At 42.3% G+C, this 24,735-nt stretch overlaps 2 protein-coding genes across 5 annotated transcripts; both read right to left on the reverse strand.

Annotated features, from left to right (window-relative positions):
- Positions 1-459: 459 nt before the first annotated feature.
- On the reverse strand, positions 460-21,922 carry pxnb (paxillin b). 4 transcript variants are annotated; one of them, XM_085293360.1, is made up of 14 exons: positions 21,781-21,922; positions 8,282-8,490; positions 8,070-8,155; positions 7,825-7,964; positions 7,569-7,749; positions 6,599-6,713; positions 5,202-6,473; positions 4,151-4,417; positions 3,624-4,031; positions 3,335-3,496; positions 3,064-3,237; positions 2,906-2,987; positions 2,662-2,810; positions 460-2,562 (listed from the first exon to the last, which is right to left on the reverse strand). In XM_085293360.1, the coding sequence occupies exons 1-14, from the start codon at positions 21,791-21,793 to the stop codon at positions 2,296-2,298; spliced, it is 3,525 nt and encodes a 1,174-aa protein (XP_085149486.1). In that variant the 5' UTR covers positions 21,794-21,922; the 3' UTR covers positions 460-2,295. The 4 variants fall into 4 exon arrangements, with proteins under 4 accessions (XP_085149486.1, XP_085149485.1, XP_085149487.1 ...); XM_085293359.1 differs by lacking the exon at positions 21,781-21,922 and having other exon boundaries at positions 8,282-8,512; XM_085293361.1 differs by lacking the exons at positions 3,624-4,031; positions 21,781-21,922 and having other exon boundaries at positions 8,282-8,512.
- Positions 21,923-22,213: 291 nt separating this feature from the next.
- On the reverse strand, positions 22,214-24,430 carry ctu1 (cytosolic thiouridylase subunit 1 homolog (S. pombe)). Its single transcript, XM_085293068.1, has 3 exons — positions 24,245-24,430; positions 23,214-23,714; positions 22,214-23,111 (listed from the first exon to the last, which is right to left on the reverse strand). The coding sequence occupies exons 2-3, from the start codon at positions 23,707-23,709 to the stop codon at positions 22,576-22,578; spliced, it is 1,032 nt and encodes a 343-aa protein (XP_085149194.1). The 5' UTR covers positions 23,710-23,714; positions 24,245-24,430; the 3' UTR covers positions 22,214-22,575.
- Between the last annotated feature and the right edge of the window lie 305 nt (positions 24,431-24,735).

The raw sequence follows: 24,735 nt of genomic DNA on the forward strand, positions 1-24,735 counted from the left end.
AAAGAGGTGCTCTACAGCTGGACTAATGTCTGATTAAAGTGGACCTATGATGATTTTCCTTATTTTATATTATCCATGTAACTGTGATGAATTAAACTTTACATAATGAAGTCGTCGCGTGTACAAACAATCTCTGAGTGTTTTTGATGATTTTAGTGAGAGCAGGTATCCTTAGTAAAGCCACACTCATCTTCTCTTTAAACCTTTTGTCTGCACTATTCAGCCAATCAGAAGATGGCTAGCTTAAAGGGAAGGACTAGAAAGCTAAAACAGCTTGTGTAAGACAGTGGATGCTCTGAGGGACTGTACCAAGATAAATAAGGGTCATTTTTACCTGTGAATCATGCAAAGCTTCTCTAGAAGCTGAGAATAAAATTATAGCATTGGAAATTGCAAAGCTTAAGGGTAACAGCTGCACACAAAGTAAAAGCTTAGCATAAATTAGACCCTTGGATGACATTTTGATACCAAAACTGAATTTATTGGCATAATCAGGCTAGAACAGAGGAATCTCACTATTTGTATCTATTGACATTCAAAGTGAAAAGAAAAAACAAAGTGAACAGACAAGAAAAACTGAAAGAAGGTATGGCTTTGGTTAAATAACCTCTACGAAAGTCATTTTGAAAAGACGACTGTTACAGGATATCTTAAATACAGTGAGAAAAAAAAAAAAAAGAATTAAGGCTCTAGAATTCCCTGAACAAGACAAAAAGCCAAATCTGTCTGCTGTGTATGAATAACCATGTACAGAACCCCAACCTGGTGGTCATACAGTAGATGCTACTCAGACGCTGAGGGAGACAAGTCATCCTAGTCCTACCAGTTATTCTAGCAGACCACCAGGCTCTCATTTTTACAAACTCACAGACTAATAACATGAAAACAGAACAGCGGACTCTTGACCTGCTCTCAGTATTTTTTGCTGAATTTGCCAGTGTTATTAGACATGATACAATGGCACAGACAGCCTAAGAAATAGATGCTGATGCTGAAATACAAAGCTGTTAATCCACAGTTGCATAGTTATCGGAATATCACAGGCAAATTGTGTGTACGGTTTGCATTCTCTCAAAAACAAACATTCATCAGCTTCTCGATACAGTAATATCAGCAAAGACATCCAAATATCTCCGCTATGCCTTCCAAGCAGCCCTTTCCTTCTTTTAACGAGTGGTTATTAAACACATGTACATGCTTACAATGTAGCTGCATTGGACATGTACAAAAAACAACAACAAAAATTCTCAGGATGTACTCAGAAACAGTAAGGGTAGTGTAGCACAAAAACACTGTACACCCAATATCTCTGTGCAGCTTCACTTTACTGTACGAGGCAAATCCAACAAACTGCTTTTAGACTCGCTTTAATTCAGAGGAACCAAAAGGAATGATTTGGCAGCACATGTAATGAAGAGTGAACACCGCAGTGACTGCTGAGTCAAATATTAATCCATGCTCAGTTTGCCCTTGACTGCTTTGTAACACAGTATGCACCTTTAATTAAAATATGACATACTAGAAAGGGGTTTCTGGTCAAGGGACACTAAAGATGCATTTCACCATAAAACACAACTCTATCAGTTATATAAAGATGTGCCTTATCTGACTTTATACTAGGGAGGAGAGAACGTAAAAGGCCTTTTATCCTGATCATTTGTTAAAAAAAAGGTTTATATTGTGTAAAAACAACAGGTCACCTGTTCCCTGCCATATGTTCATTGTTTTGATTTCTAAAATGACGCACTCAACCAGTGAGTAACTTTACCACACACCGAGCATTTCATAGATCAGAGTTTCAGTGTGCTTAGTAACAATTTATCACCTTCTAAAAAGATAAAAAATAAAACGATTTGAGGGTTACACACATACACATACATACACACTCAAAACAAACAAGACAGCTGCTTGTTTCAGCACATCTAAGTAGACTGGGAGAAAAGTTGCTGTCTTGGAGGGGGGGGAAAAAGATTTTCCTTTAAAGACCGAATATACCTTCATCCGATATAGTCACCCGCTCACAACACATAAAAAGCTTCACAAATAAACTGCTGTCAATCTAAAAATAATAATAATTCTGAATGACATGAAAAACATTTAGTCTGGCCGAAGCAGCACACCGCTTCAACCACATGCACATACTTAGCCCATACACACTTCCAACGCCATCATCCAGAGACGGCTTCCTGCGATACAAACTAAACCCGTTCTCACTCTCCCTGTGCTAGAAATGCTTCAGACTCTCATTTTAGCCCTGACCCAAGTGTGCCAGTGTTAAACGTTCCCCCTAACTCTCTAACTGAACAGCTTGATGAAGCAGCCGTGGCAGTAGGGTTTGTCGTTTTGCTCTTTAAAGGTGCCTTTGTTGAGCTGTTTCAGGCAGAAGGCACAGACAAAATGCTCCGGGTGAAACTTCTTGGACATGGCTGTGATGCAGCGCCCCGTGATGGGCTTCTGGCAGCCGGAGCAGAGGGAGCCGCGGCGCTCGTGGTAGTGCACTTCACAGTAGGGTTGGCCATCGTGCTCAAAAAAGCTTCCATTCACAAATGGGGTGAAGCACTCCTGCAGAAACACACACACACGTTATTATTTTAGTACTCTTTTTCTTACAAGGCATGCAAACTATTATAGAAAAGTTCCTGACTAAAGCATAACACTAACCCTGCAAACAAAACACTCGGGATGCCAAAGACAGTTCAGAGCTGAGATGTAATTTTCCAGAATGGCTCTGGCACAGCCACCGCATTTCGGTGCAAACATGTCAAAGTAATCTTTCCTGCAGTATGCCTTTCCATCCTTTTCATGAAAACCTGAAAGTAGAACGAGACAAGAGATTATATCCACTCTAAAGTAGAGAGAAACTGCTAAGCAGTATGATTCAAAACATATACTTGTATCACTTTACCCTCAGGGCCAAAGAAAGAGCCACACTGAGCGCAGAAGAAGTGTTCGGGATGCCATGTCCTATCCAGCGCCGTCACAACTTTCTGAATGGACATTGAAGACATTTATAGGCTGACACGTCTACAGCAGAGACCACATGTGTGGAGAGCAGTGACTCACATCCAGTATGGGCCCGTTGCAGTAGTAGCACCGCGGAGAGAACAGATTGTGGTAATCCTTCTCACAGTAGGGCTGTCCTTCACGTTCAAAAAAGTTCCTGGAGCCGATTTCCTCTTGACAGTGTGTGCACACAAAGTGTTCGGGGTGCCATGTGCGGCCCATGGCGGTCACCACCTAAAAAATAATTGACAAAAAACAGATAACCAAAGCATGATTAGAAAACATCTATTTATGTTACAGACAAAAGATTACCTTAACCGAACCATCTCACCTGTCCCACAATCGGCTTACAGCAGGCTCCGCAAACTCCTTTAGCGACTGTCTGCACGCCCAGTTTGTTGAGGTCAGACTGCAGGCTGCCAAGCATGTTGTCCAGCTTGTTGACCTGTGTCGGGGGTCCACCGGAGACACCACCCTTCCCTTGGGCCATAATCTGAAATGGTTCAGTATGAAAATAGTTATTTACTGTTGAAATGTAACAAAAATATTTAAGTTTAGGGTTACTTAACTTTAAAATAAGTGTGAAAAACAGAAGGAATAAAAGAGGGAGGGGTTCATGCCTGCATTGGAGGGAAGATGGGGTCATACTCAGTTTGGCAGCCTACAGAGACCAGGACTTTGGGTGCAACTGGGGGAACCGAGTCCACTGTTGGTGGCTGGGTTGGGGTTTTTAGGACAGGAGGAGGCGGCTCTGGTTTAGGCGTAGAAGGGTTCTGAACTGGAGCCGGTGGAGGTGAGGCTTTTATGAACTGCCGAGGTGGAGCAGGAACTGGTTCGTGAATGTGGTGGGTACGTTGTGGAGGTGGTGAAGGAGGTGGAGGAGGTGGGGGTGGTATTGGGACAGGGGGGTGCTGTACAGGGAGGGGTCGCTTAGGTTCTTCTATGACAGGGGGGCGACGAGGGGTAGGGGGAGAGGGAGGTGGCAGCACCTTCCTCACAGGGACAGGAGACTCGGGGGGAATTATGATCTGAAGAAAAGAGGAAAAACAGAAGGAAGGAGACAGGAAATGTGCAGAAAAGGGAAACAAAAAGTGAAATAATTGCGAAAGGAGAATTTGTGGAAACTGTCAAGCACACTGAAGCCAACCTTGTCGACCTCACTGCCCGCCCCATCGGGACGATATCGCTGAGGTTTGGACGTGACGATGACACCCTCCGTCAGCCAATCATCGGACTGTTTGCGCCTCCGTTCTGAGCGGCCGATCCCAAGCTTACCCTGAAGCTCTTCTATGAGACGGTCCTGGGAAGAGTTCTTGTTTACAATGATGGGTCCCATCTTCCTGCGCAGGTGAGCCTCTCGGTACATGGGGTGCACATTGGGAGTCTCCTTAGTGCGCCTAATAACTGATTTTATCTAAGAGCAGGGAGGGAGGGAGCGAACACCTTATCATATGTCCACTCCAATTTACAAGCTCAAGCACTTACAGCAGAGCACTGAGGCAGCAGGTCAGTCACACCAGCCGTTTTCAAGTCACTGACGTGCCGGCAAAGCAGTGGTCACGAGCTCGGAGTCCCATATTAGGAACTTCATGCATGCTTTCAGCAGAAGCCACTGCTATCGATGATCTAACTCTCATCCTTCAGTTTCTCAAGCAGCCACATAAACATCAGGTCTCAGTTTGGTCCTTCACACAAATGCAGTGGTGCCATGCAGAGTGCTGGTGCTGCCAAACAGCAGGTTAGTTGTAAGAGTAGTTTCCAAGCAAAATCTATTAATTAGCTTGCTTCAACTCCTTCAGCCTCTTCCTTACAAGGCATTTTCTTCTAAATAAATACATGTAGTTTCTACATATCGATCAAAGCTTAAAAATTTAGCGTTTTTCTGCCTGGTTTATTTGCCTGGCTAAAGTAACTGGGCGCGTCTCCTCCAAGGTCTGTTTACAGGGATGAAAAGAATCGAGCTCAAGCCAATCACAGCCCTGATGATACTGAAAGCTAACAAGTCAATCATAATCGTATCTGATGTAAGGATCATAGTAGTGGTCAAAATAGCAGATAAAATATTAGATGCCATGTTTTAGTTTTTCAAAAAACATGCAAGATAAACCCTTGCAGCAGAGGCTGGGATTTAAAGGCGCATCAGTCTCATTAGCTAGCAAAGCAACATTTTAAAATCAGGCAGGGCCGGCGAAGCGTACATGTCCAGACGCTGAGACTCTGTCTATAGTGGGAGTCTGAAGCAGGGGCAGGTCCAGGGTGACGTCAGGGGTCCCGGGGCATGATGACGGGGTCATGGACTCATCCATCCAGCTGGCCTCTGTCAGTGGGGTCATGCTGCCATCTGTATAGAGCCTCTCAGTGTAAGGGGTCATGGTGCCATCCAGACCGTCATGTAAGGACATGGACAGCTCTTCGTCTGCCCAGTCCAGGTCTCCATTCCCATCTGTGCCTCCGTCCACTGAATCGTCTGTAAAAGTGTTGGTGAAAGTGTCTGGCTGGACGCTGCTTCTGTCCAAGGGTAGGATGAGCTCCTCGTGCACCTCCTGCATTCCTCTGCCAAGACACTCTGCATCATTCTTCAGCTGAGGTCCATCCACATTCGCCATTGTGTGATTTTGTGAAAAACTCATTGCTAGAAGCTTGTCTAGTGCCTCATCCAGGGATGGCTCTACCACAGGGGGTTGCTGTACAGTGAAGTTGGTGGTTGTATGGGTTGCAGGTGGTGTCTCCAGCAACTGTCTGTTGTGGTTATTAAAGGCCATTGGAGAAGAGACTATTAGTGGCGAGACTGGAGATGGTGAGGATGTTTTTGAAGGTGAAGACAGAGAGACAAAAACGGGGAGGGGTGAGGGGGCTGAGACCTGAGGGGTGAAGTTTTGGGTTGTAGGTAAAGACGAAGAGGAGAAACTGACATCGAGATCATAAAAACAAGGAGAACCCTTGCTTACACTCTCAGGAGCACAGGAGGATTTACCTCCAGAAGCTGAGGGTGAGACCCGTTCTACAGATGGACTTGGGGACTTGGAGGACTTGTGATCCAGGACAGTGATAACTGAGGTAAGTGAAGGGGTAGTGGTATTGGAAGGACTTGGGCTACTTCTTAGCAGGTTGGAGTTCGAGGAAGCAGACTGAGAGAGGACTAGCAGAGACTTGGTTTGAGATGATAGCATGATGGCAGAGACATCTATGACAGAGTCCAGGTCTAGCTCACTGGTTGCAGAATATGAGGATGTAGGACTGTGTGGAGAGAGATGGCTAGGGTGGGGTCTCAACATGCCACCATCTCCTCCATCCTCATCTATATGTAGCTCTAGCCCAGCAGGTAAAGAGAAGAGAGGAGAGGCACAGGCAGACGGATGAGACAGACTCAAGGAAGGAGAAGCCATGGGGGAAATGGAAGAGGACATTGGAGTGTGGCAAGAGCTGGAAGATGCTCCTGCTGGTTCAAGCAGAGAGCCTAAAGAGCTAGGCTAGAGGAACAGAGAAGCACAAGTGAGAGAAGAAGAAGAAGAAGAAGAAGGCAATCATGAAGAACATGACAGGAGAAGCTTGGGATTTGTTGTTTAAATAAAGCCTTTCCAATGCTCCCTCATACCTTGAAGTCAGACAAAGAGGCCATCAACTCATCGAGCTCTCTGGTGGCACAGGAAGCTGAAATTCTGGCCTGCTGTTGAGAGGATGTGTCCAAGTCACTGTGACGAGTGGGGGGGCTGGAAAACACAAGTCATTGTGATTATTAAATCCATGCAAACACTGACTTTTGTTTTTAATAGTGAAGCTCAAAATTGTGTAAGTTGATGATTTCTAATTATCAAAGCAAAACAGGTGCTGTGTTGCTCCACAATGTCTCAGTCTCCCCACGGCAGCTGTCACACACAAAGCAATACAGCTACCATTTAATGCTGCTGTAAACTTACTTAATCTTTTACTGCGCATGGAAAATGCATGTATTTGTTAAGAAGCTGTAAATGCTAATACACATTCAGAAACCTCAGATGTTTCCATTTGCTCATACCAGACCCAATATCAACACTCTCACATACATTTTAAGTATATATACCTCCCTGTGTGGAACTTTTCTGGAATCCTTTTCAATAAGGTCGCATGAGGGGAGAAATTGCACACAAAAAAAAAGAGCCCAACATCTGCAAATATTTTTTCTACTCTTAAGTCCTACACAATGACAAAATGTCATTTTGTCATTGTGTAGGACATTTTAGTTTAGCGCATTTTAGTTCTCTCCCTCAAATATCTTGAGACAGTGGATGAACTGAAGGGGCTACACAAAGACTCTGTATCAGATATATTAGGATTAATTTAATCTGCAAATCATGCAAAGCTATTCTAGTAGAGTCTAGGGATAAAAATACAGAACTGCAAATGAACACACAGGTCTACTCTGCCAGGTCTCAGAAACTTTCTGCTGAAGAATATAAAGACCGTTTTTAGTGTCCAACTCTGAACTAGTATAGTGAATCAAACACAAAACAAAAAGGAACAAAGTCTGCAACACTGATTAGAGGGGACTTTAATGCCAAGTTAGACCCCAGCTGTAGTGGAGATACCTGGGTGAAGGCACCGAGCCTTCCAGCTCATCCAGCAGACTTTCCACAGTAGGTCGGGCGTCCTCCATCCTCCCATTCCTCTTTGGTTTCTCCTGAGGTGGTGGGCTTACCAAGATGTCAGGTGTGCCGCCGTTCTCGTAGTGAGTGATGCTGCAGGATGGCAAGGGAGGAGCTGCCTCCTCTGTGGACACATAACATTGAAACTAATGATGCTCAATCCCATTAGAACCGATAAATCTGAAGCCTTTGTCTCTACCTGTAGTGGGAAATGAAGGGGAGCTCTGTTGCACAGCATTAAGTTCCAGCAGAAGCCTGTCAAGCTCTGACAGATTACTGCCCAACGCAGAAGTCATGGCTGTTGTAGAGGAATCTGATGTCTTCTGTTTGTTTGGGAAACTAAAGAGACAGAGATAACTTACCGAAAGAAACTAAAAGTTAAAGAAAATGCCAGATGACGCAATCAGGTTTATATACACAACATCCTGAGTGTGTGGAAGTTACCTGTAAACGTGGTCCTCTTCAATGTGAGATAATGGAGAACTGCTACTGTCCCTTGACCATGAGCTCTTCTGTGCCGAACCCAGTGACTGCAGAGAATACACCAACCAGTAACTGCTGAGGTTTTTTTTAAATTAATGTAACATTTACTGTTTCTCATTTGAAGAGTCTGATATACTAAGTGAGATCAGATCACAAACATTGCAGAGATCTACCTGCTGAGAGGAGTGGTGGGAATCAGGCTGATCTCTCAGGGACCCGTTCAGAGCTTCAGCTGAAGGTGGAGGAGGGACCGGAGGTGGAAGTGTAACATCTTGGTAGGGCTGTCCTCCTGTAGGGATGGAGTAGGGCGTCTCGTCGGGCAAGAATACAGGTCGCTTTGAGATGTGGGATGTAGTAGATTCCAGGTCTGCCAGCAACGCGTCTGAAAGATGCAATTCATTCATGTTTCAAGGCACAGTGAGAACATAAAAAATGATCTGTCCAACCAAAACAACAATCAGAATAGATCTATTTGTCTAAGGTAAACAAATTCTAAAGGTCTTTTTCCAAGACGTTTTAGCCTGCAAACATAAAAACCAATCACACCTTCAGTGGGATCTCCCTTCTGTGTGAAGAGCAAACATAATCTCCCAGTGTCTGTGTAGGTTTCCTCCCACAGCTCAGAGAATATCAGAGTAACCGGTGATTTTATACTGGCCTTAGCTGTGGATGATATAGTGTGTTATCCTTGTAAGCCCTTGCAGCTCTTGCTGAATAACTGGTTAACAAAATGGGTGGACAGACGGATGGATGGGCACTCTGAGGTCACTACTGATGTTGGCGTCAGGCTGTAACAGACAATGCCAGCGAGTCTGAGCCCTTCATTCCAGCCTGTTAACAAAACTGGTTTCTCCTCACAGGTCATCCATGCTGTGGTGGGTACATGGCCAAATGTGACCACCACAGCATGGCACACTACAACACCTACACCCAATTTCTAAATCATAAAACATCCCCCAGAAACTGGCAATGTGTTTTTCCCACAGTCCACATTAAGATACAAACTTGAAGTCAATGAGAGCAACCATGCATTTGATCTGCCAGCTCCGTGTGCCATGCATCCAGTTCATGTCTATGATTAGTCTTAGTTTCAAGAGCCTGAGTGTGAACTTCGTGAGACAGACTGATAAAACAAAGAAGCAGAGAGACAGAAAATGTTTCTGAATCCGGTCCAGGGTTGAGGGGGTACAGTGTTACCCTGGCGAGTGTTTGGTGGAACGCAGGAACAAAATAGACTCTTACATCACACAATCCATCCATCTGCAGCATGTCTAGAATAGACCGCAATCCCTGGCTGCATAGTGTTACACTACAGAGGCTTGGCCCTGTTACAAAGAATAATATCTTTGAAAGGCAGGATGGAAAACTGTCCAAATATCCAGGAAACAGGGAGCTCTTACCACCTGTCTGTCTAGCACAGACTGGCTCTCTAGATTTGGATTTGTTAAGTTTTATTTCCTGCCTCTTCTGAGTTTATATTTTAATCTCTTAACATCAAACCAAGTCACTGGTGAGATAGGATTAAAACTTGCGCCTGTTTAGAGCAACCAAAGGGAAAATATCTAACTCTAAAGTATTTGAGAGCTGACAAGTTAAAAAAAAAAATGTTAAAGAAGTTAAGAAACAAGATTCATCTGATTACATATCATTCTGGAAAACTTCCTAAAAGTTTATATTTTACAAAATAATTCAAATTCTCAAAATATTCCACCACTAAATCCCAACTTCATCCCGAATGAAGTCAATGGAGAAACCTCCAGCATAAAATACACAAACACAGAGAGAAACGCATACATGCAACACAACCATATAGTTTTGAAATCCTGACAAAGTTCAGTATCTGTACTTACATTCTTTCCACCTGTATCTGTAATATCCTTCATGAAGGACTGTGACTGTGTGGGTGCCAATGTGTGAGTGTGAGCAGCGTGAAGCGATAACAGGCTGCCAGTCTAATGGGGGAGTGGTTTAAGGGCCAAACAGTATCCTCTCAGTGCCCTCTTATCTCAACACAAACGCTGAAATGAACTTTGAGAGAGAGAATGCATTAACAAAATATGACCAACAGATCTGAGCTTCACAGGTGTTTGGTCAAGAGCAAGAATAATGTGTGACAAAAGTTTAAATCTTGTACATCTTCTAGCAACAGAGCGGTCTATATCGCAAAAAGAAAACTCACACCTGTCTCCATCTTTCAAATTTCATATATACTCTCTCTCAACCCTTCATCACAGCCCTCAATCCACAGACACTGCCACAAGCCCTGAAAAGTTTGACATAAACCACATGGGAGCTCTAATCTATTTAAAGCGGGAAGCTCTGTGAGTAGCCCATGTCTGTGCAAATGTGCTGAAATATCATGACCAGCCCAAAATAATCTGCACCTGGTGCTGACATGCTGAGCAAGGTCTCACTGAAGTTGACTTTGTCACTCATGAAACAAAGCCGCTAGATTAAAAAAAGAATACCACAACTGTGTTTTGGGACAAAGGTGAGTCATGTGAAATATAGCGCATTTAGGTACTGATCTACATTTCTCATGAAGCAGCAGCTTAGAGCCTTTCAAATCAAAATAAATGAATAAATAAATGCCTTAGGTTACTAATTATGGCCATGTATTCCTAGAAAGTTCTTCACAGCCTTGACAGAGAGGGCAGCCATGCTGCCTCAGGCCCTCTGAGCCAAGTTTATAAGACAACTCCTTTCACAGCAACTCTGCACTTATTATTCCTTTTCCCAGCTGGTGATACTACACATGTATGCCTGACACAGGACCATGATCTCCAGGATAAATATACACAGAGTATCCATAATAGGAAATACATTTTAGTACATTTTACTGTGATAAGCCAATATTGATACATCAGAGTTTGTTTTCTGAATGTGACACTAGTTCAATTATCAGTACAGTAGTATCTTTTCAGGAAACTACAGGGTATAACGATTCTCTAAAACCTGAGGCTCTATTGCTCTTTACAAGGGAGCATTCATTTTTTAAAAACCTATCGATTAGTCACAGACTGGATAACATATAAACTCCATTATTATGATGCATGGGCCTTAATGATACACAGTTCTCTTTCAACCCTCATTTGCTTTTCAAAGAACTGGGGTTATGCTAAATGTTTGCACCTGAGTAGCATGCTCCTCGTGTTGTCATTTTGGTCCCAGTTCCAAACTTGTTACACCCATAAAGGAAAAATAGGCACAGCAGCTCAGCTAGACTGCTCCTATCCATATATGCAACGTATCATAGCTACTCTAGATCTGATAAGTTTGTGTTTCTTTCATATGACAGAGTTCAGTGCATGTGTGTGGTTGCATGTAGGTCACAGGTTACTGTCAGAAAATATAGGTATAGCCGTTGCCATAATGTAGACACTTTTTGGATAGTACAAGTCATGATGGCTATTTAAAAAAACAAAAACAAAAAAAAAACAAAAGAAGAAGAAGAAGAAGTTTTTTTTTTAACATTATGGATTAACGCTATAAGTGGGACACAGACTTCCTCTAACTACACAGACAGATGGTGTTACAGAACATGGGCAAACATATCGAATGTCTTTCATTATTTATAAAGCTGCTTTGATATCAGATTTATTATACACATCCTCAAGCAATCAGTCCCAATAAATCACATTTTTTCTTCTTTTTGGCCATGGACACAGACCAGTGTTTTCATATCACTTCTGTCTGATGTTTTCTCCATTGCATATGTGTTTGTGTGCATAGCCAGGGAAACAGTCCAGCAGATAGTCACTAGGGGAATGGAGTTCTGCAGGTAAGAACCTCCATGCAGCTGTACTTAAACATAAATGTACATTTTATTATACCGGTCAAATTTTCATAATATGTTATTCTGTGAAACCAGTATAGCCAGAAACCAGAGCAAAAACGATTGCCTAGTAAACTGACTGACAGAATGATTCTGTTTTAGATTCAAGTTAACAATTATTTATATTATAGAATAATCTCAACTATTTATCTTCTCTTTTAATCTGTTGTTTGGTTTGTAAATATTCTGATGCCTGTAATTTAAAACATTTACAAAAAACAGTTGACAGTTTATATAAACTGCTAGAGAAGAATTTTTGACACGAAACATTTATGTGCTTTAGGTTAAAAACTTGAATTTGTAAACAATAAGTAACAATAGATGTGAGATCATTCTAGGGAAGTAAACAATATTTCCATCTGACATGTTACAGAGTAGAAGTAGAAAGTATGTCTGAGGAAAAGAAAAGTACCTTAAATTTGCTCTGACAGTGAAAACAGAACATTAGGAAAGAAAATCCAAAATTTCCATCACACATCCTTTTGTGGCTTTTGACTAAGCAGCCTGTAATCCACACACATCATTCTCAGTGGGTGGCCTGTAAGCACATCTCTGATGTCTGTTACTGCAGCTCATAAAAGGAGAAAGAATGAAAATGGGAGTTAAACTTGCTTGCTGCTCCTCATTTCCCTGACGAGGGCAGCATTGACTGTCATGAGGACAGACAACAAGCCTTCGCCAGCCTCAGAAAACTTAAGTCCACAAAGAGTTAGAAACACCGAGAATCCAAACATGCACTGTAAGCCAAGCAACAGGCTAATCTTTTCCATTCCAGACAGGGGGTAGGAGCCACAATGGACAAAGTCCAATTCTGCTCTAACAGCATCCTGACTCAATGGTCCATTGTGCAAGATCTGGAGAATGAAGCTGTCATCTAAAAGGGTGTCTGCAAAAGTCGTGAGCTATGATTTAAACGCTGTGTTTCACAGTGAATACAGAAACAGGTTCGACATCCAACAGTTTAAAGATTAAACCATGTCATTACTCCTCTCTCACAAAGAAGATGGAGAAGAAAGAGACTCAGGCAATTTATTATACAGCATATCGTGTTTTACCTGTTGCTCTGCAGGTATTAGGTTTGCCTGCTTCATGTCTCTGAATAGATGAGAATGATTAAAGCAGCGATACACCAGTGTGCAACCTGAAAAGAAAGCAGGACAGAGGTGTAACGTGCACCAACTGCTTCACTCGTACAATGTGCTGATTTAAACCAACAGCAGCGCTTTCAGGGGATTCAACTGCGGCCACACTGTGCCAACTAATCTTTATTATGTTCAACAAACAACTGAAGTCATGTGGACACTGTACACATTCTTGTGGCAGTGGGCGCATGTACAGTCTTGTCTGCACCCCTATCCACCCACCCAAAGCCATGCCATCGTCCTGCTGTGTTTATCAGATGGGAGTGAAGGTGCAGGGGGAATTCCACACATTCCTCTGTCCACTTGGCAAAAAGCAAGCAGATCAGGCAGGGACGCAGGCAGAGAAGGTGGCTCAGGAACAGGAGCATACAGTCACCCTAATCCAATGAAAACTCATTTTAAAAACCCAACCAGTCTCAACTGGAATCTAAATGACGCTTTGTGATCAAAGCTACTTAAGCAGGACATTCCTTCAATGCTGCGGGATCCTAGGTAGTGAGCCTGTGAAGAATGTGCTCCGATACAAAACACCATCTGTCAGTACAGAAAATGAAATAATGTGTTGACAATTACAGGATGGATTCCACTAACTGCAGCATGCCTTGAATTCCAGGATAAGGGAGATGTCAAAATTTCTACTGCCCATTGCCCACAGAGTACCGTGCAGGGTGGAAACCAAGGCTGCCTAATGTTTTCTATTAACATGTGGGCAATGGTGATGGGCCGCTGAGGTCTACAGCTCACCTGTTTATAGCCAGGGAGCAAAAGAGCAGAACTGGCCACAATCCCAGGGTGAAACCCTACCCCATCAGGCCAACCCAACATGATATTTATATCAAACAAGACAGGCAGGGGCCACGGAGAGGGGGTGGAGGGTTAGATGCCAGCGAGACAGACAAGGAAGGCTGTGTAGAAACCACAGAGCGGGAATGTGGGTGAGAATGAAAGAAAATGGACCAAAAGCAAACTTGATTAAATAGTGGACCAGGGGAAAAATAAAGGTCAAACCTTGCAGGGGCTCGCACCCTGTCTATACAGTACAACACACGATCCCAAACAGACAATGGATGAATGAATGGATCAGAATGACTAAAGCATTGTAGGGTGATTACTATCTAAAAATATCCTGCCAAGCAATCCCATATCCGAAAGATGACACTCCTCTTGGAGGGAACGCCAAACCAAAATAAAAGAACTTCCCCACAGACCAGTAAATCAGATGACATGGCACCATGTGGAGACTGATGTAACACCCCAGTCACTGAGGACACATTCATAGCCATGAATGTAGATAAATTGCATGTCAGTGAGCAGCCTTTTGTGCTATAAGAGTGTAATTGGGTAGGATGAGAAGAACGGTCAAAGAAAGACCGTCTTGTCCCTCTTAAACACCGACTGAAACCAGTCACCCAAGCTTCAAACTAACAGGGCTTAATGCTTTGAGTTAAACACTAAGAATGTACAGTTGGGACAAAAGAAAGTGTCATAATGTGAACAATTATTTAAATATGGAAAGTGTACCACCTGTTCCAACTGAATTTTTGTGAATAAGTAATTATTATATTACTTTAACCTCATATGTACACTTGGTGGTTTTCTCATCTTCCCATATAATCAAGTTGTAGTTGCAAGTCAGCTTTTGTGTATGAATATAATCCTACTACCGTTTCATTCACACTAGTTTTTTAATAACATTTATAACTAATAAAAAAAATTAAATTAAACTTAGCTGTAAAAGTAATAATTACAGCAGTAAAGTTACTCTAAATGTTATGATGTATTTCACTTTAAATGTCTACATGAGACAGAACTGTTGAGCTGAGCCTCATATCAGTTTTTTAAAATCACAAACACTAGTGAAACTCTGACACACTCTGGTTTAAGCTTCAGTAGGTGAAGCGTCTCCACATCACCTGATCTGGGACCATATTCCTAAAACTGTGCATATAGAGGTTCATGTTTTCAAACTGTACAATTGTGACGATTTTGCATGCAGGGAAAACCCTGATGACGATGAAACCATGAAACTCAGACACTCACTGGAGAAGTGGAGAAAAAAGGAAATGTGCAAAAAAAAAAAGAAAGAAAAAAGATCAAGTTTTAAAGAAAAACTACTGAATGGAGAAAAATAGCAGTTCAAAGAAAAGAGTCCCAGCAGAGATATAAAGAAAATTGACTACAATTTACTGATAATCTTATCAGTTCATACAAGAAAAGCTTGTATATAAATGACACAGCATTTATAGAACTCAAATTATCATCATCATCATCATTATTATTATGCTACACGTCGTCTTTTCCTTCTTTGCCAACACCTCTTCACTTCATCAGGTTTGAGCAGCTCTCAAACTCATGTGTCGACATTTGCTGAAGGCAGCATGTTTACTACAGACTGCAGCTCTTAGTTTGGAACCAAGAAAGCTGGAAATCATTTTGTCACCGTCAGAGTATCAGTGTTTGTTTCAGTCTTAGTAACAAAATATGGACTAAAACAAAACGTAATGACAGCATAATTACTCTTTAGAAAAGAAGTGAGATTCCCTGCTCCGCTTAAGGAAACACATTCCCCTCTCCAGAGACTTACTGACAGCTAACCCCTGAATAAGCAAGCTTATTCCCCCCAAAGGAATAACAACAGGACAGTAATATTTTTTTAGCTGGGATTTCATTTACTTAAGTAGAAAATACATTTTTGTTGATCACATAGGCAGGAATAACAGAAAAATGCACCCGCTTCCCTTACATAAGGCAGTAGAAGCTCTTTGCCTTTACTATAGACAGATCAATTATTCCTAGGTGCGCTGCCACCCCCAAAAGGCCCATTTTTTCCAAAGCCAGGAAACCCCCGATATGCCCCGGAGGTCCCCGGCTTCAGTAATGTTGGAAGAATACAGCAGAATCCCACTACATTACCCAGACCTGTTAGGAAAATAATCAGCATTATTCTCCGAGAGAAGTTACAAGAGTGGGGAACAGTGAAGGCATGGAAACAGTATGGCAGGGAGGGAAGAGGAAGGGACTGAAGGCTGCTGTGAGTGGAAAGAACAGTATCGTACAACAGCATTTAATAGTGGAAAGGCTGTTCGAGCAGCAGGATCACAGACTGAAGGCCCCCCAGCTGCCCCCAGTGCTGACTCTGCTCATTGTTTTTCTCCTCTGTTTCCTGAGGATGTGGGGCAGGCTCTGTTGCCCAAGCGATGAGGTCAGCCACGCAGCTCTTCCCCAGACCCAGAACAGGATGGGTGTGGAGCTCGGGAACAAGGCTGATTTACAGTCGGGAGCTTCTCTCTAGCCTAGCAGGCAAGCCCACTGGTTAGGGATGGTATGCACCAACCTTGCAGCTCTCAAGGGGTGATGATAGCTAGTCTGGTAACACTAACTCTGCTGTGGAATTACTAGGACACAGAAACCACTAAAGACCTAAGAGTTTTTGGTATGCTGCGTAAACATTTAAGACAGCTGCCTCACATCTCATCCTATGATTGTCTCAAGAATAAGACGTTCCTCTTCAAGGTGATCAACAGTTATTGTTACAGTAAATCTTACAGGACTACTGTGTGTTTACCAAAGGCATTCTTATAAGGTGTCGCTGTGTTTCATTCCACAGAGCAACCACATGGCCCTCATTATGTCTGCGAAACGAAGCCGAGTGGCTCCCACTTTTTTAAAGTCTGCCTTTAAGCAATAAAGAGCACCTCTCCTCTGCAGCTTCTTTGCAAAGATAGCCAATGTTTATCCTTCCTTTAAAGTGGCCATATAATGCTCTGAGGGCTTTCCCCTTTCATTTAAGTTTTCACATGGCTTTTCACGCATGTAGACGATCTTCAAAGTTACAAAACCCAAAGCTTTGGTTTCCTATAGAAAACCGCTGTCTCTCTGTGACTTATTCAATTCTATTTTTTTATACAGCACCAAATCACAACAACAGTAACCTCAAGTCACTTTACATTGGAAGATTAAGGCCCTACAATAATATATAGAAAACCCCAACAATCTGACGACCCCCTATGAGCAAGCACTTGGCAACATTGGGAAAGAAGAAAAATCAAATTTGATTCTGGATTATACGGGGCACCAATGAAGACAAGTCAACAGTCACTTGATGTCAAGTCAAGTCCTGCTATGAAGCCTCTGAATGAGTGTTTTTGTCAGCTCCAGCTTGTGTGTTTTGAAATAGGTTGTGATGAGTTGGATCTGACAGTGAAACCACATGCTCAGTGGGAACGGACATGTAACTCACACACTGAGCCAATAAGCATATCCTGCATAATTCTCCTTTCTTACTCTAATCATGAACACATTAGGCTTCTTTTTTTTATTCAACATGACTTGAAACTGGCAATTAGGCCACAAAGACATCAGGAAAGTGTTTACTGAGGTCACAGAGTAATTGAGAAAAATGTGAAGCAAGGACTAGATGTATGTTCCTGTATTTTCATGTCACCTTCAGTACTGTTGTGGTACCCTCACCGCAACTAGCTTTTTTTTAAGCATTACCTTAAGCTACATGGCTAAACTATAGACCGTGCATTTAAAAACAAAAAACAAAAGGAAAAATAAACCACACACAAAAACAAAGAAAACTGCTCCACCGCCACAGTAAGGTTAAAGAAGTTCAACTTGGTTCTCAAATTTGTGGAGGAATGAAGTAAGCAGTTTCAAAAATAGTAACATCGTTGCAAGAAAGTGTTGTGCACTGTGTAACAGAGAAACTTCTCTCATAAGTCTCTCTTTGGCTTGTTACAAACAGTGACTTTATTTTTGCAAGGTGCGGATTACGCAGGCATCCTTCAGGTGGATTTCAGAGAAATACCAGTAGAATCCCTGGTTTCTACAGCTGCCTACTTCAGTTGTCTATTATCAATCAGTCATTCAATCAATCACTTCAGAGGAATCCTTCACCTACTGACCAGTTGTGGACTGTGTGACTGGGGCCTTCGTCACATGGTCTTACATATGAAAAATGGTAGACAAGGTAACATCACACAGTTATTTGTCATGTCTACAAAACCTCAAGACCTATACATTATGTAACCAGTCTTGCAGTTTTTCCAAGGACTGAACTGATCAATCAGCACAAGCTGGGATTTCAGGATGCGATGCCTCAAGAAGTCCGTCTTTGGTCCCGTCTTCCTCCCGTCTCCACGAACGTGCTCGCAGCACATGGCTGCCCCTCCCAGAGCCTGGTCCTGCTGGATCGTCTCTCTGTCTCCCAGCGCTTGCTCATAGGGAGTCATTTGATATTTGGGGGTTTCTTTGTATCACCGTAGGTCTTTATCTTACAATATAAAGCTCCTTCAGGTGACTGCTGTTGTAACTTGCCGTTATGTAAATAAAGTAAAACTGAACTGAAAAGCTTTACACAGGGGATGAAGTGATCTCTCGGAAATTTAAAAAAAAGTGTTGTTTTTTTAAAAGTTAAATATTATTAAGCTTTACTAGAAGGACCTGTAAATGAAAATTAGAATCATAAGAAACTGCGTCAATGTTTTACTTGGTCAGCCCTGGATTAAGAAAACAAGGTTTTATATGGGAGTGTACACATACTGACATTATCTGTGGACGAACAAACAAAAGGACTCCTACTGATCCTGGTTGCCAACATTAGTTTGGTTTCAATTTGAGTAAGTGGACATATATTCAAAAAAGCTATGATGAGTACTAACAGCTTTGGGGAGTGACCCTAGATTTTGCAAAACAAAGTCTAAAAATGAAGAAGCTGCCTTTAGGCCCTTGGAATTATAGTTTCTGTTGTACTTTAAAATAATATATTTAACAAGAATGCAGTATATAGGAGAAGTTCCCTTCTGTGTCCAGTCACTAATCTTTCAGTTTGATTCTCTAGTAATTAACAAAGAAACCATTCAATGGGAAACTGCAAGCAAAAAGTACATTCTGTTACTCAATATTATTCTCACTTTGTTTGTGACCATTGAGCATACTGCATGCGTGCGTATTAGGTCAGTATGCGCATTCTTAACATGCAGAGGTGGAACAGGGGGTTTTCAGCTCACTGAGTGAGGTCAGTGTGCCTGAATGTCACACAATCGTCAGGAATTCACAGAGAGCTGAATGTTAGCTGCACACACCCCACAAACATGAAATGCAGCACAACAGAGCCAACAGAGAGGACACTACGTCACATGTGGTTTAAGAGCCACATCTGCATGAGTCGCCGCCCCCTTGGCCACATCAGAAGTGAAGGCTAAGCCTGGCTGCCACCTGGCTGCCACCTGGTAACCAGCCACAACAGTATGACTGTGTTTGTCTGTTATCATGGCCAAACACGACCCCTGATTCACCTACTCCAGCAGTAATTACAACCGAGATGGCTATGAACACCCTGGCAGGTGTTTATGTGTGTTTACGCCCCCGTCACACAGCCTTTTGCATTGTTAATGTATTTGTAACTCCCCTTAAGGATCTACATCTGGTGTATAAACAACATTTTCCATTATGGGTGTAGTCCGGGAAATCTTTGGCCTCATGGTTGTTGTGATCCCATCTCTAGTTTGTGCTGTATGATCTGTGCTAACTCACAGATCAAGCAGGTCCTCTGGAAAAATCTGACTCAGAGGAACAAATGGGAAGAATGCTTACAATCTGTTGATGGAATTCTCTACCTCGAGCAGTGAGCAACACCAGATCACTATACACAAACATAGTATTCAAACAGTGACCCTGAATATCAGGACCTGCAGGTGCAGGTAAATAGCAGTAGAGTAAACCTCAGTGATGTGATATTTAAAAATATTTACACTGACTTGTTTTTGTGTATTTAGGGAGGATGTGGGATGACTGCGATTGACCCCAAAGGTCAAATTTTTTAAACAGTGCCTGCAATTACTAGGGTACCCATATTCTAATGAGACACGTGTGAAACCAACATCCCTCTCTCAGATAGTAGCGACAGGAGGCGAGTCGTGACCCAGAGAGTTTTCGGCCTTGGACCGTGTCAGAAAGTGATGGTCGAAATTCCTCAGCAGCCTCGCCCCCTCCGTCAGCCCTTCAGCGAGCCTACAGGCTCCCTCTCAACCAACAATCAATCCTTTCAGCCTCATAAGGCAGCGAGAGTGTCTAATGGCTCCTTGAGGTATTCTCACAACAGACAAATGGGAAATGCGGCCCATCATCTCTCCACTTAAACAATTCGCAAATCCATTTCACTGCTGGTCTACTTTCAGAGATCAGAAGATTCCTACAGATATTTGACTGGTGAAACAAGTTTTTCACAAGTACTGAATTAGTAATGCAAATATAGAAACCTGCCAGCTGCTAAAAGTGTAACATAATTAGAAACTCAGACGTTGCGCGTCAAAGGTTAAAAGTGGGGCCAAAGTAGAACAAGAAGAAAAAAAAAAGATGACGCTGGCAACGTCAGGAGAACTGGCGTTGATAAAAGGCAGATAAAACCTGTAGTACCGATGAAAGGATTCATAAAACTGATTAAATTATTAAAAGAAATAAAATTAACCAGTTAAAGTCATCCACAAGCTATCTGATGACATCACTGTTTTTTCATGACTTGTGATGATCAAATTAGTAATACAAGGGGATGCCACACCAGTCCAGAAATAAGTTATATTAACAGACACTGAAAAAAGCCTCAGCTACAAGTTACAGTCTCTATTAAGAGACAGTGTCTCCCAACACAAAACAAAAACAGAAAATGCACAAAGAGTCATGACAGACATGTGAAGCAGCTAAGAGAAAATGACATTCGGCCATTAACAAACATGTTGTATATTTTCCTGTGCAAAATTGTCAGGGATACATCAAGATATCAGCCTAATGGTAGAGGGCAGTTTGATCTGGTGTGTGACAAATGTTTAAAGACAGTTTAAAGTCTCCATCAGCACAGAGTTATTTCTTATGATGAAGGTTTGTTTGCTAGGTAAATAAACACATGTTTGAATATGAGCTCATTATCAGTATCAGCACAGAATTTCCCAATCAGGAGATCCCTAAAGATGTACTGATTGTCCAACTCTTACAGCATTTCTCAACTTGCACATGTCTAATCAAACAGTTTTCAGACCTGATCTTTCCGCTTCCTATACCTCAGTTTTTAGTTTTTGATATAAAACGATAAAGTGTACCAGTATACCAAGTAATTATACATCCCTGCAAGTTAAGTTTGTCACACTGGAGGATCACTAGAAGTCAGCCAGGCCAGGGCTGAGCACACATTGTACAGGGAGGCCTGTTGACTCTACCACTTCAAAGCTGGAATGAGTAGCCTTGGGGCAAAAGTTGAGAAGGTAATGTTAAGGCTTAATGTCAAAATGTCATTAAATAACTCCTCCCTCCGGCACACATACTGATAAAAAAAAGACCTTGATTTAGACGAGCAGGGCGGCGTGGTATTGCCAGAGACGTTCGCTTCACCTCGGAGAGGGAGAGTTAAAAAGTAGGTAGAGTTAAAGGCTAGCGATGTCCAGCTGCTAACCTACTAGGCTGCTTATTTTACAACAGTGTGAGGAGAAAGTCAAGTCGGTACAACATTCACTCTTTCGCTCGTCACTGTAACATTTCTGTCAGGTATTCGCAAGTTTCCCTGGATAAGAAAGCTACATTGGACAAACAGCCAGCATAAAATCTCTTCGTAACGTTGACTACCCCTCCACCCTGCTATCCGCTCCAAACTGGGGGCAGAAAACCCACATATGGGGAAAAAAAAACCCTCATAACTTACCTAAATCGTCCATAGCTGCTGCCTAGTTGTGGACTGCGTCAGTTTTTTGTTTGGCGACCTTCCGGATGGTTTGTGAAATCTGACTTTTCCCCCTTCAAACTTCACCAGCACTGCTGCCCTGGAAGTTGGTCAGTCAGGATGGCTCTCGTGAACGCGCGGCAGTTTGTGTGTACCACTGTGTGTACTTTTCCAGGGCGCGCGCCGACTGAATGGCGGTGATGAGGGACATCTAGCGGCCAAACACCGGAATTACACGTTTAAAATAAATATCTCCAAATATCCAAATAATGTCATGGCTGTATAAGCAACCGTGATTTTTTTTATAAACCTTCTAGATCATGTAGTGCATATCTGTTCACATAACCTCAGAGAAGAATAAACTTTATACCATTAGAATCATGAAAGGCACAACAAATCAGACTGCATACTCAAGTTTTTGGGACAAGTTTGAAGATAAAGATCAATGCATTTATTATAGATCATAAAATACTTTGAAGTATGACCATAACTGTTATCAGACCCTTCCCCAAAGGTTGGTACACTGGGACATACAAAAATAAAGTAAATGCACCTTCAAATGTCTTTTTTTAGATGGCAAATGACAACAAAAGCAGCTGGTCACACTCTTTTGTATAAAGTGTAAAAAGTCTACATAGCATTTCAAATTAAAATTCCATATAAACAGTCAATAAATACTTCAATGATATGAAATGGAAAGATAAGATTTGATCGCTCTCCTATAAAAGACAACAAATGTCATTTATTCTAAAGAAAAAAAAAAACATTATTTATGATTCAAAAGTCTACTGCTTTCAGCTTTCTCTCCTCCTCCTCTGTAAGAGGCTGCTGGGAGAGGATTTTATCATGGAAGCGGTGATGTTTGCCTATTCCCAGCTTTGGCAGACCTCGGTTCAGCCCCTCCAACAGCACACATGCCTTACACAGTTTCTGACTGGAGATGTAGCCACACCGGCTGCAGGTTCCCTGGACAGGCATCTTTACCCCCTCGCGCACAGACAGGTTCTCACCGGAGTGAATAACGTCCATGATCGAACTGGGCCTCACACTCTCCAGATCCTTTAAATAGGTTCTTGCATAGCCACGGTAAGCATTAGGAGAGTAGATACACTCAGTAGAAAAGTAGTCTAATTTCTTGAAGTAAGCATACAGAACAATCTCTTTTTCATAAGCGTATTTAAGGGGCTTGCAGCGTGGCACGACCCCTTCGTTCTCGCTGTCCGTTGAGATGGTGGTGCAGCGGCGCAGCCGAGCTATGTCCCCTCGCAAGACGTTCATCAAAACAGTTTCTGCCACATCATCAGCATTGTGACCTGTGCAGAGGGGAAAAAAAGAAAACAAAACAGAGACATCTCGTTATTCAAAACAACACATTAAAGCTAACACTGCTCACATTTTCAGTCATTTGAATCTACCTGTACATATCTTGTCCACTTTAAGCATGATGGCTCCTCTGTCCAACGCCTGCCTCCTGAACACGCCACAGAAGGTGCAGTTATTTTTCAGCCCAACCTGCTTCACTATAGCATCCATTGTCCAGCCATACAGCTCCTCATAGGACACAATCTTCAGAGGCAGCTCATACTGTTGCTGGTTCCTCTTCACAGTCTCCAAGGAGTCATCTCGATAACCCGTGATTCCCTCATCCACCGAGAGAAGCATGAGCTCAAGGCCGTAGCTGTATCGCTCATTCAGGACCTTCATTACATGTGCAAGCACAGTGGAATCTTTTCCCCCGGAGGCAGCGATTCCCACAGACTCCCCGGTTTTGAACAGCTTTGCTGACACTATGGTCTGATGAATCTCCTCTTCAAAGGCCCAGAAGAAGCACTCCTTACACAGAGAGTGGCCGGTTTTTGGACGTTTAAGCACAGCACGCTTTTCAGAGCAGCTGCTACACTGGACAGGCATCTTGACTGTTGGAAAGGTGGTTTATTAAAAGAACAATAATGTCCAAAATTAATATAACAAATACTTTAAATATTTCATGTCAAAGCCATACAAATCTACAAAGCTCAACTTCTTCGTTGCTGATCTCCTTAAAGTGATCTTTATCATGTTCGTTTTGTAACCTGAAAATCCCAATTTAAAGTTTGGCTTTAGTCTAATGGTCTAGTAAGTGCTTTAAAAACACTTTTACAGCTCCTTACATAGCCAGGTAGGTGAGATGTCAGCCCTGAAGAATAAGAAACTTTACTTCATACGCTGGATTCTTACTACATTAGCTTCATTTTTATCGACATAAAAGTCGATAAAACACCCCGTTACTTCAATCAAAGAAATAAGCGGATAACTTAGTCACAACTTCAGTCATATTAGTGGATTATCAGGCTATATTTTCAAGACATGCCAAATTTAAGAGTAGTACAACACATACAAAACCTAAACGTGGTCTAACATTAGCTAGCTAAGCTAAGCTAACTCGTGAGCTGTAACATTTTCTTACCAAAGTATCCGGGGAATGTGGGGATAATATATGCAGTTACTATAATAGCTTTTAAAAATTAAACCGTTAGCACGCTAAAGCAGGAGAATATTTTTCATCTTGTAATGTTGCCTCTTCTTTACTGGGACAACAGGAAGTGACGTCTCCAGTAAACACCCTACAGCGCAGCCTATTGGTCGGAGTGGGCCAGTGCACAAACCAACCCATGTAATGCCTTCACAATACCCATATATACTCTGGTGGTTTAAGCACAGTTTAGATGCATTGGTGGTGTCTGTTTTTCAGGTGTTGCAGTCTGAAGGACTTGTGTGGAGGGGAAAAACAGAAGACAATCCCATGATTGAGTCAAATGTAAGCAATGAGGATTTATTAGTTTGCTTCAAAGATTGTTACTACTGCCTCAGCTGATATCAAAATGCTGCATGGTGGTGGTAAATGAAGGTCAAAGGGTTTGTTGCCAGAAAGGGAGCAGAGGATGCTGAGGTCAGGAT

Source organism: Mchenga conophoros, linkage group LG12 (assembly GCF_057382185.1).
Source record: "Mchenga conophoros isolate Kocher_MC1m ecotype Shallow Benthic linkage group LG12, M_conophoros_male_GT1.1, whole genome shotgun sequence".
Lineage (NCBI taxonomy): Eukaryota > Metazoa > Chordata > Actinopteri > Cichliformes > Cichlidae > Mchenga > Mchenga conophoros.